This window comes from Bombus vosnesenskii, unplaced genomic scaffold (genome assembly GCF_011952255.1).
Source record: "Bombus vosnesenskii isolate JDL3184/JDL3185 unplaced genomic scaffold, Bvos_JDL3184-5_v1.1 scf7180000013304, whole genome shotgun sequence".
In the NCBI taxonomy this organism is placed as follows: domain Eukaryota; kingdom Metazoa; phylum Arthropoda; class Insecta; order Hymenoptera; family Apidae; genus Bombus; species Bombus vosnesenskii.
The window spans coordinates 4,287,175-4,308,727 of NW_022882953.1; the positions used below are offsets into that span (position 1 = coordinate 4,287,175).

The following is a 21,553-nucleotide window of genomic DNA, read 5'->3' on the forward strand; positions in this document are numbered from 1 at the left end:
AAAATAGCCAAGCGTACTTGGAATATCGTGCGGCCTACGCCTTAGGCATGCTACAACGGCGTTAACCGAGCGTTCTCCAAGCGTAAGCGAGTGCGAGCTAGCACGAGAGATTACACGGCTCCTTCGAGGAGTGGGGAAATACGTACGAGAGAAGACCGTTGAGGAAAAAGAAAGAAACGGAGCGCGAACAAAGAGAAGGACGGAAAAACAGGAGGGGAAGAAAGGCCGCGAAGCGAAGACAGGTAGATAAATGCGGTTTATGCTAGGAAGAAAGAAGACAGACGACCTCCTGTTGTCGCACCGTATCTTACGAGTATACGGGGTCAGAGACGAGAAGGGGGACAATTGCGAGAATCGGCCAAAGAACGAGAGAAAGAAAGATAGGAAAAGAGGAAAGATAGAAAGAGAGGGACAGATTCTAAGATTGACGGCAAAGGGAGGTTACAAGGAAAGAGGAACACGAACGAAAATAGAGATGGAGGAAGAGAAAGAGAGCAAATAAGAGATTCCAAGAGAGGAAAGGATTCATACACGTGCGCGCGCGCGTCCTCACGAGAGAGAGAAAAAGAGAAAGCCTATAGTGAGGGGTAGAAAAAGAAAGATTCTCGGAATGGAAAGACGGGAGAAGAAGCGAGAGAGAGAGAGAGAGAGAGATTGGTAGAAAGAGAGAGGAGTAGCTCATGGTTCACCTGTCGTCATGGCAACGCCGTTTCGCCGCTCACTTGTTACTCCAGAAGCACGAGAACAACACAGAGGGACTTATACGCGCACTATCCTTTTCTCTTTGGTATGCGGTGGGACACAGAGTCGCGACTCCTCTCTCGTTATCCACTTACCAGCGCGTCAATCTGTTTGCTATGCAAATCCCATCCGACCGGTGCTGACGTAGACGGTAACACCAACGCAGAAACGGGTCCGTCGACGATATCTCCTACTAACACACTTAACGGTGAGCAGTTAGTCATTGCCCGCGTAGCATACACGTAGAAAATATAATTGGCTACCACGACGGACCACGCAGCAATTCCACACGGGTTCTCCTTTAGCCCCACCACTTTTCTGCTCGGTAATACTGATACCGAACTCACTACACAGCTCTTGCCAGCACCAATACTACTTAGACATATAGTGCTGTTGTTACTACTACGATTACAATCACCAACCGTAATATCACCAACACAACGACGACATCGCGTCGGTAAACGCACCGCAAACTCCACAAACGAATTCCTCTTGCGACTTACACGGTTCCGCACTGATATATATACATATCAGTGCGGCTCCGCGACTCTTGTCTGACGTCATTGGCGCCTAATCGCAACGTATTTCGTGTATCACTTCGCGTACTTCTCTCGGACGTGCACCTCGCGCTTTAAGCAACGATAAATTCTTCCTGTGTCTTTCTTCCTTTTTTCCTTTTTGCCTTTCTTCCCTCGCGTGATTCTCAAGAATAACGACGCGATTTCAATAGTCTTGGTTCAACAAGTATCCATGACAGAATTTTCTTTTCTTTTTAGCATAAGTTTCCTATCGCAAAAACGATATAGTATTACGCAGAAATCAGTTTCTTCGGTTCGATGAATCTTCGCTTGACAGCCAACAGGAACAACGTCGCTTCGAGGAGACAGCTGGGATGCACGATAACGTTACAATTTCTCGCTCATTTGTCCTCGATTGAGACGATAAAGAACCGATTCGATCTACCGTAAGGTACGATCTTGAAGCGCGTATCGCGTATCGAGTGTTTGATCGCGCCACTCACTCGGCATAGGCACAAACCGCTTTCCACCGTGTCTAATACGTTACTACTCATCACTCTTCCTACAACATAATTCCTGTTCGACAACACTACACGCACTTTCCACGCTCTTGCTTGATCGTCACCACTACCACTACCACTACTACTATCACCACAATCTTTTCTCACTAAAAGAAGACGCTCGTACTGTGTAGCTGCGTTGCGAAACGGATGCGCGCTCGCCTCAACAAGTGATCGCAGCAGCAGTAACAGCAGAAGCGGCGGCGACGACGACGGATCGTCAGCTCGTCGTTCCAGGGTCGTTCGTCGGCGTATAGGTGGCACAGCACGCGCATGCTACACCTCCTGACGGCGTTGTTATTGTTGCGTAACTGGCGGCCCGCTAAGCCGAGTGTGCCGCTGCCAGCAGCCGGGCAGAGAGAGAGAGAGCGAGATGACGAGAGAAAGAGGCCGCGAGAGCGAGGTAACAGCAGCCGTGGGTGAACCAGTGGGCGAGTATCTCTGACGAGAGAGCAGTGAGCGTGCGAGCAGTGCGCCGTCTGGCGTGGCTGACGACAGTCTACTGCCTTCCGAGAACCACGAGGCGATTCCGTGTATCGAACGCGCACTGCCAAGCCACTGAAGGGATGGACTCGAACGATCAGAGTGGGGATCCTGGTGGGACGAGAGGGGACGATTTCGAGGTTCAGACGAGTGTAAAGCTTCATCCACACGCATTCAATCTTCCGAAACGCTCTTGGCTATACCACGCTCGTGATTTATAACGGGTTCTCTGCGATGGGTTAATACTCTACGTTCAAACATTTCCGTAGATTCCTTGCATTTACAGCTGTCTTAATAGCAATAATTGCATTAGCAGAAGTATAAAATTAAAGCAGAAAATGTAGTACATTATTATCGGTTTCATGAACATCTCAACAAGTATAGTTAATGACTATATTTAATTTAAATACGTATTTTAAATGACTTTTCGTTAGTTAACGTATTTATTAGTTGTTGTTTGTATGTTAGTCAACATGTGTTTTATTACAACATGTGTTTTAAAATAGGTGCTACGCCTAAAAAGAAATATATATAAATGTATATGTGTGTATATTTAAATTTTACATTCACAATAAATTATAATTGGAAAATATAAAAGCGATAGAACGTCTTTGCGAATAATAATTTACTTGTATAAATTTCTATAGCAACACTTATAAGTATGTATTTAAGTTTCGATTTATTTATTTCGAATTTATTACGAAATTTCCTAGGGAGCATTCCAAACTCTAAATTTTTAATTACAAATTCCTACATTAAGCTTTTGAGCGAAAGAATTAGGAGACTAATAAACAAAGTATACGTATATTTTTGTTATGTCATTATTTTTTCTGTGGTTATAGTATTAAGCGCTCGTTCACTCAGCTTTGTTCATTTCATGATTTCTTTCAATTATGGACATAGAGCAAACTGCTTTCTTGGTTTATATAAACTATACGTTATATGTTTATACATATACATGTCCTATAGTATCTAGACAAGTCGGGTGCGTTTCGTACACGAAACGTGGAAAAAACATGTGGACAAACTTTAACACCGAGAAAGCCTGTGGAGAGACAGAGTTAGCGATACTTGACTAAAACCCATAGGGACGTACTCTACTACGCTCTCTCTCTTTCCCTCTTTCTCTCCCTCTCTCTCTCTCTTTCTCTCTCTGATCTATACCTCATATTCGAAGACGATAATGAGGCTTTTAACAGTGGCCTTGTGTCTCTACACATTAAATGGAAATTCGAGAAAATACCTGACTGCGATGAATCCTCACTGCAACTACTTTTAATGTCACGCTGATTTTCTTATGAGATGTTTGATGGATTTTCTTTGATATCATAGGGTAGTTGTAAGTTATAAATGAGACATCGAATAAAATATTTTTTGTCATTTTATTTCATATTTCTCAATATTAAAATGATTCTATTACATAAATACTTTCATTCTAGAACTTTGAAACATATGTCATTCTCTATCAAATGTATTATATGTCATTACCTTCTTATAATATGCAAATATATAAATTTATAAAATATAAATTAATAAAATGATAATTAAAATGATTATATAGTCAATAAAATTCACCTCATTATTCGCGTCTTCCTTCGCTGTATTGAAACGCATATTATTGTTTGAGCGTTACTATTCTTTCGATTACACTTTTACGGTGTAAGAAAATCAAAAACACAAGAGAAGAGTAAAAAGGTATTTATCATATTCAGCACTGTTGGCGTAATGGCCAAGCTTCTTTCGTTTTATTGATATGAGAATAGGGAGGATAACGTAATAACAAGTAAACAAAAATCCCTCGTGATAATCTACTTTACCTATCTATTTTGGATCGGTAAAAGTTAAGGGCATACGCAGTTTTCTGAGGTGTCGCTTCAACTGTTCCATCGTCCCTGCTCGAGAGTTCTGCAGGGAGTCTCTGCTATCGGGCAAATATGTATGTACATACATACAACCTTCTCACGTGTCTGCCAGTCCCGGAAGGACGGCCTTCGGGGAATTGACCTCTACGAAGCACCCGCTTCTCGGGGAAGACGATCGGAAGAAAATACTAATCATGAAAGCTAACAGAAAATAGAAACGATCTTTTTTCATATTGATAGTTTTTATTAATTTATTAAAAGATGCTTGTTATTAATTTAATATTAAATGTTTTCAGTGAAAAATATTAACAATGATCGAAGATTGTGGAATTTGTATAAATAATTAGATAACGCTTGTAACAATGCAATTATCACGATATTAATATCATTTTTATTAAATGTTATATTCGCCGTCGGATTAATATTTGTTACAATATCTATCATTTTTGTGAATTATATATCTATTGGTTCTAATATTATTAATATAAGCTTTGACGATAACATACATGGCTTAGATGTTTTAAAGTTTAATATATATTACAATGTTTTCAATATTTATTCAAAATATATCTCGTACAATATTGTAGAATGTTTAACATTTTTTATTATCAATTTGTGAATATATTTAGTAATTACTATGTCTTTTTCTGAAGTTTGATGTTGCTCTAAATATTACTTTATACAGCAAATGACGTTAATCAGGTAAAGCATGCGTAGATATTTTAGGTAACAGTGACATGACTAATTATTTCTTAAAATACATTTTTATTAAAGTCTTTTACGATTATGATATATAAATAAAGCTAAAATTCTTAATCTGTTAACCAGGAAATACAGGTCAATTCATTAGTGAAGCTTTTAATCCTCTTGACGTAGCGATTCCTTTATTTAAAGATCCCTTATTCCATTACATGTTGTTTTATTTCTATCAAGAATGGCAATATCACATCTATACTTGTAAGGATGAGCACCAATCTATCTGTTAGTGATTTGCTTATTTTTAATCCTATTAAAAATTCTTTAATTAAAAAAAATAAAATAATAAAATTCTATTCATTTTTAATTCCATAATTACAGAAGTTTCTGGTGAACGAGTGATTCAATTGATAGATTAATAATTTTCACGTTAGTAGCGTGTATAGTATAGTATCAAAGTATTACCTAAATAATTACTAAGAAAGAAACAAGCCGTATTTGTTATGTAATTTCGTCAGCTTTTATTCATTAAAATATATTAATGTTATTAATTTTGTTAAAAAATTGAGCACTGAAGTAAAATTGAATACGTAGTACGTACGGTCACGAGAAGTATGAAACTGATGCCATTAAATATCTCATATAACATTTATTTTTAGATAAATGAAATTTCAATTTTATGCGAAACCGGATACATTGGAAAAGATTAATTCAAATTTCGCGGAAAATGTTTGTTTCGTTTTTAAACAATTTATAGCGACTTGCGTTTAGATACATGATTCATTGTGTTCCTGGAAATTCTCATCTCGTTAAATGATATATATGTGCATAGATAACTATGTTCAATCTTATTTGAAACGTAGATTTTTATATATTTTACTTTATTGTAGCTTATTGTTTTTTTTCATTATAAAGTGTTTAATATTGCAGCTTTTGTTTAAAAAAGTGAGTGTTTTATAATTATATGTATAAAATATAATACACGCAATTGTATTATAAATGTATCATAAATGTTACATAAATGTATTATAAATACATAAATATAATCGAATATATTCGATTTTAGTACTTTTTGAACACATCATAATTTTATAAAATGTATACACGCAATAAATAAAATTTGTTATTGAGAAATTCGTGTAGAGTACTAAAGTTGAATGACTATGTACTTAACTAAGCTGTTTATCATATCTGTAGCAACCATAAATACAAATATACGTGATAGAAGTACTCGACAGAAGATACAGTGAAACGTAGAGATTCTGAGTCAAATAATAAATATAATTGGTGAATTGATTAATAAAATGAAGTAATTTATTGCGTTTAAAATGATTCCCAGCAGTTGAGTGGACCCGGAATAACTACTGCAAGTAATACTACGTATCAGATATGATATGATCGATAAACGTGTGTAACTGGGAGTTTGTCTATGGGCTACGTGGCACAATCGTTAATTATACGTTTGCTTGATTGTCCTTGGATGATAAGCCACGATAATGATAGTGTATTAAGTACTAATTGCATTATGGCTGAGCGGTTCCTTATAATATTTTGTAAAAATTTTAAACCCATGATCGAGATACATATATATAAATATAAATGTAAATCAGCTACTGAAAAACCAACATAGATAATAATTAACATGCAAAGGGTATTCGATATATTCGTTTAACTTGCGAGTCATGTATTAATTATTGAATATAATTTAATCAAACAATCAATTATAATTGTCATTTCTTTGATTAGTCAAAGATATAAGAAGGAGAGAAGGTTATCAACAATTACATACATAAATTATTCTTAACTAACAGCTCGGAAAATTTTTTCATTCATATATTCATCGTTTGACACAGTTTCGCGTATAATGCAATAAATTTATAGTTCCGATTAATTTTATGAATAAGGAATATAAAAGTATAAAAGGTTGTTTGAAATTGCTCGACAATTTCCGGTGTAAACGACGATGTATACGGCCCTGCAGGAGGAGCAATAAGAGGTACGCATTTGTAGTAGTATAATACGAAGAGAGGCGTGATCGGTTGTATATTGTACAGTGTTTGTGTGCGTACGTGGAGAATCCACATGTAACTGACTGCCATATGACGTGAGATTGTGCACACTTTGTGTAGCGATGGGATCAATTTACGATCAAGATGCATGTATACGTATCGATTCGTCTCGAATTTACATTTAAACATCTTTTTATTTATACACTCTGCTTGTCAATGTTTATTTATTAATATTAATTCTATAATGCAAGTGTTCAATTATCGTATAATGCAAATTTTGTTTATGAATATAATTTTAGGAAAATTTTCATAATAAACATGTTGCTTCTTATTAGAACTTTGTGTTACTTATTTTAAGAAATCGGCGATGCAAATAGATTACATAACGTACGTACATAATGAAATTATTAATCTATATAAATGTAGATTTATGCGTAACTTTGGTTCTATTGTTATACGATGCACTATTCAAAATGTCTATAATAATTCTGAAATTCTATCGAGGAACTGTTAAATAAAAATATTATCTTTTCGAAATTTACAGGACTTGTAAGGACAATTTTATCGCACATCGATCCCATCGTTGTACTCGCGCTCGTAGAGTACTGCTTACGGATCTTCGAACGTTCAGGCAGCAAGTGGAAGCGGCGTGGAGTAGAGGAAGAGGAAAAGAGGGGAAAAATGGAGGGAGGAGTAGAACGGCAGGGCATTTCGTGGAATGTCCTGGCGTTTCGGACGAACACCAGGCGGGCTCCACCGGAACTCCGATCGAGCACAGGCTTGCGTCTTCTAGCCTGACTGGTTGGCTGGTTGGCTGACTGGTTACTCGCCTATACACAACTTGCCCGACTTGTACGTTCCATGGTTCAGTTTACATCGGCTCGACAATCAACGGTCGAGGCCTTCCTTCGTCTCTTCTCTGCTACTTCTATGTATGTGTGTATGTACTATCGTGGCCAGTTTTTCTCTTCTCCTCTCTCATTCTCGATTCTTCTTTAGTCTCTTTTTACTTTGTTTCCCCCACCACCATCTCTTGATTCCTTTTCTCCCTTTTTCCTCTATTTCCTCAGTTCTTCCTTTTCCTTTTCCTTTGACAACTTTTTGTTTCTGTTTCTTCGATGATCTTTCTTTGTTTATTCCTCTCTCTCTCTCTCTCTTTCCCCCGTTCCCTCTTTTTTCCTCCACTGCTGTTCCCCCCCCCCCCCATGCGTTTCCATTTTTGGCAAAGTAATAACAATTTTTACATGTATCTACGTACATGGAACAGTTTGCTTGAGATCTTTTACGTAAGAATATACGAGTATACGTATCTATGTATACAGCACTTTGTTTGAGCTTCTAGTTTTCAATTTCTATGAATTGTGATGACGATTTTCCGCGCTTTGACATTAATATTCTTATCACAAACAAAGATGAATTTTTAAAGGATACAGATAAGTATTTTATGTGCAAAAGTAGATAAAAAGAACACTTTCGTTCGTATTCACTCTAGCGGTTCCAGCAATGATATATTCTTCAAATATAAATATAAATAAATTCAAGAATTCGATGCGTTTATTTGAGTAAAATGAGATTATATTCTATTTCTTTATATTGGAATTTAGTTGATTTACTTATTCGAAATTACTAAATTCTAGTGGTCATTATAGTATTATTTTCTTCCACAATGTAATTAAGTTTTGCATCCATTCAAGTAAATTGTATTATATGAATTTTCAATAGCGATCACGTATTTCCTGAATTCGAAATTTATTTGTCAAAGTAAAAATAATGAGAGTAGCTACAAGTATAAAATTTTATCGTAATTCTGAAATGATTGTTTTCACTAGTTTTGTTCTTTCGAAATTTCTTTTACAAAGCATCCGTATATTTTAGAAATAGGATAACGACATTAAAGAATATGATACCTTCTTCGAATTTTGGAACTTAATAATTCATCGCAAGACACTGTTAGCTTTCCAATTTTATTTTAATCTCTCATCTTATTTCTTTCTTAGAATCACTATCACTAGAAGATTCCACAAATTGCATATCCACCTGTGTTTGACGTAAAAATTTCGATTGGAAGTCGCATTATCGTTCTTAACATCGCGCTCCGAATACGTAGCACTCTTTCACGAAACTTTTTATGGAACACTCCGAGAGCGTGCTTGAAAAATTCTGACCTACTGTTGGTGACCTAATGAGTATAGAAATTGCTTGGAATCAAATGGAATGAAGAAATTTGTGGCATTCCCAGTTCCCCAGGAATGTTTTATTAAGCGTTCGAGTTCGAAGTGTTCGTGTCCGGACTCTCGACGAGTGTTACTCGCTATTGAAGATGTCGAGTTTCTTCTCGCTTTTTATAATTGTGCAAGTATGTATCTACGAAACTTATCGATTACTGATGCTACCTTTTACTTGTTATATCGGCTAAATAAACCGCCGCTACCAAGTACTTCTTCTTCTCTTCCGAAGAACCTTGAAACGTGGAAACCGCAGATGGAACGGATCTTCTCGTACACCTTTTTTACACCTGCCGGTCATCCCTCTTCAGGGAATTTCTTGGCTGTGTTGTGAGCTTAAACACGCGAGACTTGGTCCACGCGTGGGATAGTTTGATCAGTTTGATGACTTATTGGTCAGATTTATCGATTAACCGACTTTGAAACATTTGTCATACGTTCTACGTAATTCGAATTTCAAAATAAATTATTACGATATGATCAGAACGAATGAGAAGTTTTTATAATTAAGATTAATTAAATATACGTAATATACTGATATTATACAAATTAACAATAGAAAATACTAGACACTATCTATTTATCATATAACATATACAGTAGAACTCGTTGCTATGCGATCCTGTCAGATATTTTGAAATTGTACAATCAAATGTTTTATTATCTGGAAACAGATTCGATCTTGAATTATTCTGCGGGCAAATTAAGATTCTTAAACATTTTGTTATCAAGTACTACAACGAGGTTCAAATTTCACGAATCTTATTGCTTATGTGCATATGCTGCTCGGTATGATTTCGATTCTTTAAGAAGAATAATTTAGGATAAATCGGTATAGAAAATAATAATTTAATTTTCGAATATAATTTCGCAAAAATGATTAAAGTTACAAAGATTGTTATGTAACTTATGTTTAAATACCAATAGTGACACGCGCTTCGCGATAAGTAATATCAAAGTTATCAATCGAGAATAGAAACGGAAGAGAATGTTACAACTTACAACCATTTCTTACCCCGAGTTCGTAGTACCTTTGTACAGAGTCGATAACATATTCGTAATTTAAAACCATCAAAATATTTATTCCAGTCAACTATAATAAATAAAAGAAAATAAATATGTAAATAGGATATAAAGCAAAAATAAAATATAAATAAAATATGTAAATAAAAAAGAATACAGGTATCGTGTAAAAGTCTCAAATAGTCTCAAAAGTCTCAAAAAGTATATCAAATAGAGATATTTTATTTCGACGAACGATTATAAAGATAGTACATGTTATATTAAATATTTAAGAAGTTTTTAAAATGAAGAAGTATCAGTGATATACTTAAATTTTGCTGAAGTAATATATCTAATATAATGACACGAGATCTTTTGGAGATCTTGTTCAATAATTTCAATTGTTGATTTTGTTCAATAATTTCAACGGATAAGTCCGTTATTTCTTTCTTATATTTCAAACTATAGTTTATATCTTTTACTTGCTTTCGTTTCATGGTTCATTTCAAGTCGGTCTGTAGATGTTTTATAGCATTTAATTTAGGATTCTACCTATCGAGGTAATGTCTGTAAAGAGTGTTCCTGAAAAGTGTGTAAATTAGAAAAGATTACAAGCAAATAGCTTTTATGTTATGTTATGTTTTATGTTACAATGCGGAAATATTTCGTGTAAATGTAATTTTTCCATTACGAAATCACTACGCTTACCATCGCGCCGAGTAACAGCCACAAGATTTTTACACAGTCACACATGCAGCTAATTCAAAATTATTCTAAACTTTTTGCGATTGCACAAATGTATGAATCGGTTGTAACGTTACATTCACTTCTGACCAATGATGTTGCAGTCATCTCCGGCTATGTTCTTGAACTTTGATTGCAAAATTTTCATTGATGACGCATTTAAAAGTGCAAAGTACGTTACAAGTTACAAGGAAGACTAGATTAAAAATTGTATCAAATAAAAATGCTATACGTATACAGCATCGCAAATTTTAAGTATTCCAAAGCATCACAGTATTAATTTATGAAATTGTAAAGTTATTTTGGTCGTTGCAGACGTCTACTGTATATATAGTCGGTTAATATATCGATAGGTACACGTTAGTTGCAATTTTTTCCCATGTAATTAACACCTGTTACTTTTGCAAAGCTATAATATGAAGCATATATGCGCTATAATATGAAATTAAAATTTTACAAAAAAATATATGAACATGAAGTTGTACGCCTATTGTTGTCTCGCGATACACAAATTATTCGTAATTAAGTAATTCGTAAGTAACTATTCGATATTTTTCACATATTAAATATAGTTTTCTAATCATATATCTTTGAAAGAAGATGTATTTTTTATGCATGCTTCTTTTTATAATAACATTTAAATAGACTCTATCAACGTTTGATAGAGTTGTTAATTAATCCAGTTGAATTTAAATAAATTTGAATAAGATATACGGATTGAGTAAGATATAGACATACGGCCCTAACATTTTATATTTTTTATTATATTTTTATTTTAGCTGGAAAATACGCATGTAGATTGTTAAATGTTCAAACTCGATAATCCAAAGAATGAAGCTTCGAATTTTGTTATTCCTGATTTTTACTCCATTTTGAGTCATCTCTTCGTGAGTTTGGTACTCGTTCGACGGATTTAGGCCCACAACACTAATATAATATAACACTAATATAATATATATATATATATATATACATTAGTGTTATTGCCTATATAATATATATATATATATATATATATATATATATATATATATATATAGTATATATTATATATAGTATATATAATATAGTATATAGTATATATAGTATATATTATATATAGTATATAATATATATATATATATATATAATTTGTATATATAACGTAAATTTATAAGAAACCCGAGTAATAATAAACCCACATTAATGATTGGATATGCTCGTTTATGCCGAGCGTGCGTAAGAAGCTACATGTCGATTTTTGTTACGAAAGAAGGAAAGTTCAGAAAAAGACCGCTGCGAGTTTGAAGCACGCATTTTTATTTGCTGTCCGCGTTCTGCGCGTCTCGACGATTTTCAATTATGCGGCCAGTGAATCATGTATTTTTTTTTCTTTCCAGTTGGAGTGCCTACGTACCGAATATTTTCTTCGTTCATGTATTAGCGATGAGTCACACGAAAACACACGTTCACTGTACACAGACCAATACACGTGCAATTCGCAAGACCTTCGATATGATACACCGTATTGCACACGAATCTCACGACTCTATTATCGAACGTATTCCACGAAAGTTAACTGCTCGACCACTTTTACGTGCGAAACGCATTCGACGCTTCGCATTGAAAATTTGACTCGACTTCCAGGAATCCTACGACAGATCTTTCTTTCTGTTATGCACCTGTTTTATGCAATAGAATACTCGGATGGCGCAGTGGCGCCTTTTCATGTTTGATATAATGATTGATAAACGAAATAAACATCGGTACGGAATTGCGTTACGTAACGCGTAAACAGACGTGTACAGCGAGAACAAGACGTCTTTATACGCTTGTTAATTTTTGGATTTTATTCTCCAATGACAATTTGGACATGTTTGGATCCAATTAACCGATACTTGCATATTAATTGACGTTAACGGATTAACGGATACTAATAAATTGATGGATATTAATTAATGAGTAAATACTTTTTGTAGCTACAATGTAGTAAGCGTGGGACATTTATCACCTAACATATTAGTTACATTATAAGTCAATAAAATGTTATTCGTGCAATGAATATGAAATTGCGAATTCTCGAGTGACACGTATCGTGGAAAGTTGTCTAAACAATTTTCTCAACTACATCTTTTTTCGATTTGTTTCTTTTCAGAATAGGAAATATTCATTGGAAACTGTATCCTAGAAAAGAGAAAAGATCGCTTAAATGATTTATTTGAATCAAATATTACGTAGAGGTTAACTATATTTTAAATGTAAATTCCAATTTAGAGGCAACGAGTAAAGAGAAATATTAAAATGAAGCTTTCGCGATGACAAAATTATCATATTTTCTTTCACGGCATACAAAATTAATTCTAATCTTAAAATTAAATGTTTTCAACGTTAACAAAATACAAACCGTCTTTCCAGGAATTTTGCATATTTATTTTTCTGTTCAAACCTGTTGTTTTGGACTATGACATCGAGGTACGTAGTTGCTCACAGAGAATTCTGAATGAACACTGCTACGGAGCGACATATACGTACTGCATACGTATCTGTGCATGAAATTGTTTCGAAGGTTTTTACGGAGGGTTTTTACGGATTGCTACCGGCAATGGCACTCAGATCTCGGCGAAAATTCTCCAGAATTATCACTAGCATTCGTCATGCAAATGCGTATTATCACGTTGCGAAACAGCGTGATAGAAACGGAGACAGAAATATGTTCCGAAAGAGTCACTCGTGATATGTGTATTTGCGCACAGCTTCGCTCTTTTACTCTCGATTAAATTACCGCCTCGATTAATCAGTGTAGAAATCACGAAGAACAGTCCGATACATGGGAGATTTTGCAGATTGACGATGAATACTAAGTGGAAAGTTGGCAGTCGAGGAATAATACTATTTCTACAGTATGAACTGTTTTATTCAGAAGAATCGCAGTGATTCATAGAATCACGCGCAATGATTCATTTTTACGCGCATAGCAATTGTAATTAATTACAAGACTCATCGTGACTTAACTTTATTTTATTCAACTTGTATATTTACGCATTCCTGAATCTAAGATTCTGATGCAAATTATTCAAATCATTTTCTTGAATATCTCACTTATTAGCTTCTGTTAAATAAACATTCTTTTTACATCTGTTTTACAAATGTTCCTCATTGTCTAGCTCAATTAATCACATTTCTTTAAATTGGATGTATTCCATTGGTCGATTCCGCTAGATTTATCTAGAATGAATCAGTGTCCTGCATATTGATGCGTATTATTGACGAAGCATGAGTAAATCAGCCGGACGTTTTCTGTTGAGTCTTTTGGGGATGTTTGAGTAGTAGTTTTTAGTCATACGTGTTTTTTTATTCTGCTAAGTTGAGCATTGGCACGGTTTGTAATTTCCCTTTCAACTGTAGGTATTTTTAATGTTTCTCGTATTAAATATTCGACCTTGGTAGACGTGCTTCAAATTTGCAGTCTGTACTCTCAGATATGTTCGATTATGGCCTTGTAGATTTGCGATTTCTTGTTTCCGTTCAGTTTCGAACGTCCGGATGTATCCATTACATATATTTTCTTGTAATTTTTATTTGTTTTATTTTTCCTTGAATATGATTTTTCTAGTTTATGATCTTGATTTTGGTGACTATGAAAGTTTACTTTTGGAGCTGGCTTTTTATCGAGGCTAAAGATGGTGCGTGAATATTTGCCCGAATTGAATATTACACGAAATGTCATTCAGAATATAGAATTATGAAACTTAAAAATCTGAGCAAAATTATTCAAAGTATTTCCAAGTTATTCAACATTCAAAATTGGTATTCATTTTAATCTTTCGATCTAGTTGCACAGGATCTATGCAATTTATACAATATGAATGAAATTGAAGCGAAAAAATCTGTGTGTCATGAGAAACTGAACGGTTTTGTTTAATTTCTATTGCAACAATTATACAACGAACTACCATTATGGATTATGTAATGTAACAAGTTGAATCATTCCTCGATATCTCAAATAATATAAATCCCTCTCATACTAAAGTTACGATATTAATCTGCTGTAAAACACATAATTTTCTTCAATAGACAAATAATTAATTCATTAAAGTTGGCATGAATCTGAATATCTGTGTATTAATGTCAATGTCGTATAAATCTGAATATGTATGCAATGTATATACATGTGATATATTTAGAATAAATTAATATATGAAATATATAATCTCTCTCTCTCTCTCTCTCTCTGTATGCTTAATTTTATGTTTAATAAACACTTTATTTAATTATAACACTATATTTAATATAATACCATAAGGCAGAAAGGAGGTGGATTTGTATGAAAAAATAAACCAGAAATGCAAAGCGATATCTTTTTGTCCGAGGTTCTGTTGTCGAGAAAATCGAGTTTGAAAATTTGTCAAGTATACTCGAATTTGGCTAATTATCAACTAGGTATGAGCAGGGAATCAGTAGGAAGTTATTCTAAATGCATAAATGGATGAAAAATGCGGAACGACATTGCCTCGTTTAAGGTTTTGAGTTTCAAAAAAGTAAACTAGGTAGGTACTAGTCCTAGTAGACGCCTATGATCAAGTTTTTCATTTATTTTTCTAAGAAACGAAGCCTTTTGTGAAAAAACTTTGTTGTGCGCTTCCGACTTACATTAACACGTAAGATAAATTCCTGGCGATTATCTATTCTTGCCGTGTCCGAAATTAGCCATATTCGAATACCACATACTTGACTTTAAATCTCGATTTTGTCGAAAATGGAACACTGTACGAAAAAGTGTCACTCTACATTTTCCACTAACTTTTGTATGTAGATTCATCTGCTTCCGGCTTGTGCTTTGTTGTACAGGTTGATACCCTGTGTATTAAATTTCCGCTAAGTTTATTTAAGTTTGTCGTTATTCTGCTATTGATCGAAATACTTATTTTTGTGAAATATTCAATATATATATTAATATATTCTTTTTTCTCTCTTCTGCCCAAAGATCGCTGTATAGTAACTGACAATTATATACAATTATACAATAGTAATTTTAACAAGTTTTCGTAGCATCATATCGAGAAACTAGCTATACATATGCAAGAGCCATTAGCTCTTAGGTATTCAATATACAGGGTAGTTGGTAACTGGTGGTACAAGCGGAAAGGGGGTGATTCCACGCGAAAAAAGAAGTCGAAAATATAGAATAAAAATTTTTCGTTTGAGGCTTTGTTTTCGAGAAAATCGACTTTGAATTTTCGCTCGGTACGCGTGCACTTTATCACATCTCGTTATAGCGGATCTCACTGTAGATCGTTGTCTCGATGGAAAAATTAAAAAAAAAAAAATTAAAAAAAAATTTTATTCTATATTTTCGACTTCTTTTTTTGTGTAGAATCGCCCCCTTTTCGCTTGTACCACCAGTTACCAACCACCCTGTATAATAGATTAGATTTATGATGGATTGTTCATATCATAACCTTATTCTAGAAACTTTTCGGCAATAAACGTGAATGGTGATAAAGAACTATGTTGCAATAAATATTCATGGGCTTGTTTATGACGACATTGAATGACTTTAAAATTACGTTATGATAATTAAACAAAATACACTTTAGAATCATCAGATTTTCTTATTACATAAATCTTATGATATTGAAGAATCGCAAATTAGACGAAAGACAACGTTTTATTTCGCATATCTTTTTATCGATTATCGTAAAATTGTTGTAAAATTTATTTGGTAAAGTTTTTTTATTGATTCCTGTCATTTCTTCCAATAAAAAGTCATGTTTTAAATTTCATTATTTACATTTATTTACATTTATGTAAATTTATATATGTATGAGTTAATTTACATTTGACAGTCAATGTGTCAATATTTAATGACATTATATCGCTGTGCGTACTGTCTAGTGTAACAAATTTAGAAGAAAATAAATCTAGAAATAGTAAATAAAAATTAAAGATAAATAAAAAGACCCAGATTAAAATGTCAGTCTCATCGTTTATACAAATTCTCAACTGCGCTTCTTCGAACAAGAAGCATTCGATAGAATTATATTTCTCTGGTCTGTTCAGTTTATCTTGTTTCATGATGTGCACGTGCGAATGTTTATTGTAGTCGTATATGAATCTCTTTGTTTCAATGTATTCTGAATATTCGAATTGGACATCCAAGTGCCGGATAAAGTATCAAAACTTTTGACATATATGGTATGTGTATTAGAGATGCAGGTACTATATTGGTAACGAAGATCGAATTGAAACAGGTATATATTTCTATCGTTGAAACGTGTTTGTATTTTCACGCAATCTTTCGTTTTCGCAATTTATCGACAATCTTTAAAGTACTAAATTTTACGGAAAGAAACAATAAAACTATGCGATCGTTACACGTAATATCGTTACACGTGCGATCGTTACACGCGATAAGTAGTCGTTTGGCAATTCCAAAGATATCTGTCACCTATTTATTTTCACCGGTTATCTAGCATTATCTGGCTGCGCCACGTTTCACTTCAGTTTGTTTCATTACTTGCACGAATGCCCTGTATGCCACGCAATTTCCTCACCACTCGAACCCAAGAGTCATCATTCGCTCATTAGCAATCGAGCATGACGCAAATCGTCGCACGCCACTGTTTTTTTGTTGATCTGCTTTTCCTGGAACTTCGAGTGTATCTGGATAACCAGATTAAATTGCAATGTCCATCAGATATGACTTAACAACCGGCCATGCTGACAACGAATTGGTCGATTGATCTACCTTCATATGGGATATTAAATTTTGTCTTTGATACAGGTGCAAAATTTTGTCTGCTTCTTGTGTTATCTATAGATGGCGTTATTTTTCTTTAAAAAAAATGATGACACACCGAAATAGAAACTATGTATGTAGTTCTACATGTAACTACAGATGTCTTACTTTAACAATACAAAAAAAAATGATAGCTAAGACGTACGTCAGTTAGGTGATATTCGAACTCTGTGAAGCGAATTTTCGCTATTGGATTTAATTCAGCTTGATAAGCTAGGTTGTCCAAAAGCCTTTTATATTTATAACTACAATTATATCGTAACTATTTTCTACTATTCTATTGTTATTTTCTGTCAGCTTTTAGCTAACTTCATAGTACCATCCTTGAAAAATTTCCCAGTTTTACGTTCGAAAAACTTCTCCACATGCGTTTTACGAGCCTCCAAATTCGCCAATTTTTTCCCTTTGAGAGAATTTTGTAAGGCTCGGAATAAACAAACTTACGAGAAAACGATACGATAAACGTAATATGACGAAAATGTGTTTTTAATCTTTTACAACAAGTGATAAACTGTATTACTCTTGATAGTTTCTTTTATAAGAAAGGTTGATACATAAGCTTTCAGACATATGTTATGCATTTGCAAAAACAAAGAAAGACGTTGGCACTCGAAGCGACATCATTGTCATCTACTGACAAAAACGAAAAAATTTTTTGGCCAACGCTTATACATATACAATGCCTGATCAAAAAGTTCCAAGACTTTACAAATATTTACAAGGAACGTCTTTTTAAATAATCTCGTTCGCTATACTTACACCTTTGAAATCTTCTTTCCCAGTTTTCGATAGCCGCTTGCTACGTCGACTCTGAAAGTGAGTTTAGCACTTTCATCGATTTGGCAATGACTTCCTCTCATGTGACGAAACGAGCTTTTCACTTTGACTGCCATGGTGGTCATTGGTGGCCAGAGCGCTTGAACTTCTTACAATTGTACAAATTGAATGAAAATTGACAGTTAGGGCATTTTGAATATAACCGAAAAATAGAAGATACTTTGAAATAAAAAGTGCCCCATTGAACAATTAAACATTTTTATTAGAACGTCAATAGGAAAAAAAAAATGAGAACAAATCTTGCATCTAACGGTGCACTGTGTTAAAGCACTTTCGTCCTGAGCGAAACATGTGATTTCGGCGTGGCAGTCAAAGTGTTAAGGCAGGGGAAAAAGAAATGATCTGCTAGAAACAAATTCTGGTGAATGCGGTGGTTTGCGGGAAGCCGAAGAAATTCGGGCCAAAAGCTCCAACGAATTGTCACATGCTCTCTGTTGTTTAACCTCTTATGTACGATGCGCCACTATAGTGGCTCAATCCATCTTTTCATTTGTCTTGCTTCACACTTTTTGTGCCCCCGCTACGTTTTATAACGGTGTTAACAATATACAGACAGAATATATAGTCTTTGTTTTTGATACGCCAGTGTCAAGTATCAATCGTTGCTTCTCGTTAAAATAAATATACAAAATGTCGCTTCAAAATAGGAACACGAAGAGCAATTTGAAAACACTATCACGCTATGAGTGTGAAAATTGTGACGTGGGTCTATGTGTCGTACCGTGCTTTAAAATATATCACACTCAATTGTATTATTAATTATTAAAGTAAATTATTAAAGTTTAAGTATACGCATCATACTTTTAAGAAAAATTATAATTTAGTTATCAAAAACTTCATTCCAACGTGCTTGCGTAGAGAACACCATTATCCGTCATACACGTTTACTATCGTTTGTACCTAAGAGGTTAAATAAGGAATAAACAATGAAACATGGTCCTTCCAACCTTCCAACATTCAGATCCTAAAGTCTCATTTATCGCGTTTCGCAAATGACATCCCCGAACTTTTTGGTCGGACCGTGTATGTGGAATTTGATCTTGAAGAAGGAGCGCGAGAGGCTGGTGAGGAGTATTATCTGTGGAACATAGTCGTCGATTAACGGGATGCATGAGCGAACCTAACGTGCGATCAGCGAGCTACAAGCAGGACAAACCTGACGAGAAAGCAAGGAACCGCAAGAGGCTAACGCTTCGTGAACGAAAAAATGCAATGAGAAATCGGAGAGTCATTGCAGAAAGACGACGGAGATAAACTCGCTAAAAACGGAGAAAAACGGAGAAAAACTGCTAAGAGTTGTAGACGCTGTTGGTAAGTTGAAGGATTTCCAGGCGAATTTATTGCGAAATCGTGGAATTTTTGGACGCAGACGACTTCGATGCAAAATCGGTAAGTCATTAGACGCGTTTCTTTCGGATATTAGTGAGACCTTGTAAATGTGCATAATGATATGCTATAAAGCTACTACACGACGTTACTAATTAGCGGGTTTCGAGAATAACCAAAGTTGATTTAATCGGAAACACTAGCACGTACACGTATCGTAAAATCGTGTTGGGATAAATTTAGATGTGTTATCTAATGTACACTGTTGACTGTATGTATTAGGATATTTACTCATTGCTTCATTTACCTATTTGGTAACATCGACGTCGTGCTATTTTACCACATTTCAAACAATGTGTCTAATATCTAATGACAAATTGCGAAGTATATATAGGAGATATATATTTAAGAAAAGCACATTATATTTATCGAAACAGCTCTGAAGTATCGTACTTTATATTTAATATTTTATATTAAGATGAATATGATGAAAATTCTAAATAGGAATAGAAAAGGAAAGCAGTGATATACTAATCCAATTTGTACTAAATACCTACAGGCGTTCTAACAGTTACGGCTGTGTGGGTAAAAAGACCCATTGGCAATGCGGCAACTAAGCGATTTAGGAATTTCTCGAATAGAATTTATGCCGATTCACGGATTGTGTAGGGTTAATTGTCGATTCGAAGAGAGACTTTAACTCGACTTCTGTAGGTGTTAACCAACGCTTAAACACACGCGATACAAAGCAACGCAACTTTATTCCGTGCTAGTCGACGACGGTTTGCATTTAAAAACTTATACAGCATAAAACTTAGACGGAGTTATACTCCCACTAGTTTATACTCCCACTTGTTGTTTAACTTAATCGAGATTGCGCCCTGCGTGATCCTCAGACATAAAGAAGCATCAGTATTATAGTAGCAAATGAGTTTGATAGTTTCGATAAGAACTATGATGATGAGAAGCATGATCATTGATTATTCCTCATATCGTAAAAGTGGCGACACACTATCGTTTAGTCTAACAAAACTATCCTTGACAATTACTGTATTATGCTTTATACCAGAGTCTCTTTATCACGAAAATTATCAAAAAGTTAACAATGTACATATACGATATACACTTCCCTTGACAAATATTGGGGCTTGGAATACTTAGTCTCGTAGCAAAACATAACAATTGATTTAGATTAGCGAAACAGATTAATTGAGCAGAATTATGTACATATTTCTACAAGATAATTATGCAAAATGTATGGTAAAAAGACTTGTATAGTTATTTGCACGAATCATAGAAAAATAACGAATCGAAGATGATATATCAAACCCCATAATCTTTTGATTTAAACTTATTGAGAAAATTTTAGATTGATTTTAATTTTAGAAATTGGTTAGATTTTTTGTTAGAAATTATTTGCAAAAAATATGGAATCAAAGAATAACAAATATATATACAAATAGGAAATTTAATAATATAAATGACAAAATTAAAAGAGAAATGAACTTCAATTCATTATTTAACGAGATTCCTATTACGTGTAACATGGGATTCTTCATAGTCTGTAGTTCCACATCATTCGAGATAATAATTTACTTTAAAAAGTCCCTAATATTTTTTTCGATTTACCTCATTTTCTTTCAATTCTTACGAACTAGAGTGTACGTGTGTACATATAAAGTACACGTATGCCCATATAGTAATACATACACGTATACTGCTACATTCTTCTCATTTGTCTTCACGCACCTCATAGAATCGAATGATTCTAT

The 21,553-nt window shown here is 34.2% G+C and overlaps 1 protein-coding gene and 1 pseudogene across 1 annotated transcript; one reads left to right on the plus strand and one right to left on the minus strand.

The window, feature by feature from the left end:
* Positions 1-6,684: 6,684 nt before the first annotated feature.
* On the plus strand, positions 6,685-7,718 carry LOC117234364. The gene is made up of 2 exons (XM_033495487.1): positions 6,685-6,856; positions 7,414-7,718. Exons 1-2 carry the CDS (start codon positions 6,756-6,758, stop codon positions 7,685-7,687), a joined length of 375 nt encoding a protein of 124 aa, XP_033351378.1. The 5' UTR covers positions 6,685-6,755; the 3' UTR covers positions 7,688-7,718.
* A 5,080-nt stretch (positions 7,719-12,798) lies between these two features.
* On the minus strand, positions 12,799-13,840 carry LOC117234226 (annotated as a pseudogene).
* Between the last annotated feature and the right edge of the window lie 7,713 nt (positions 13,841-21,553).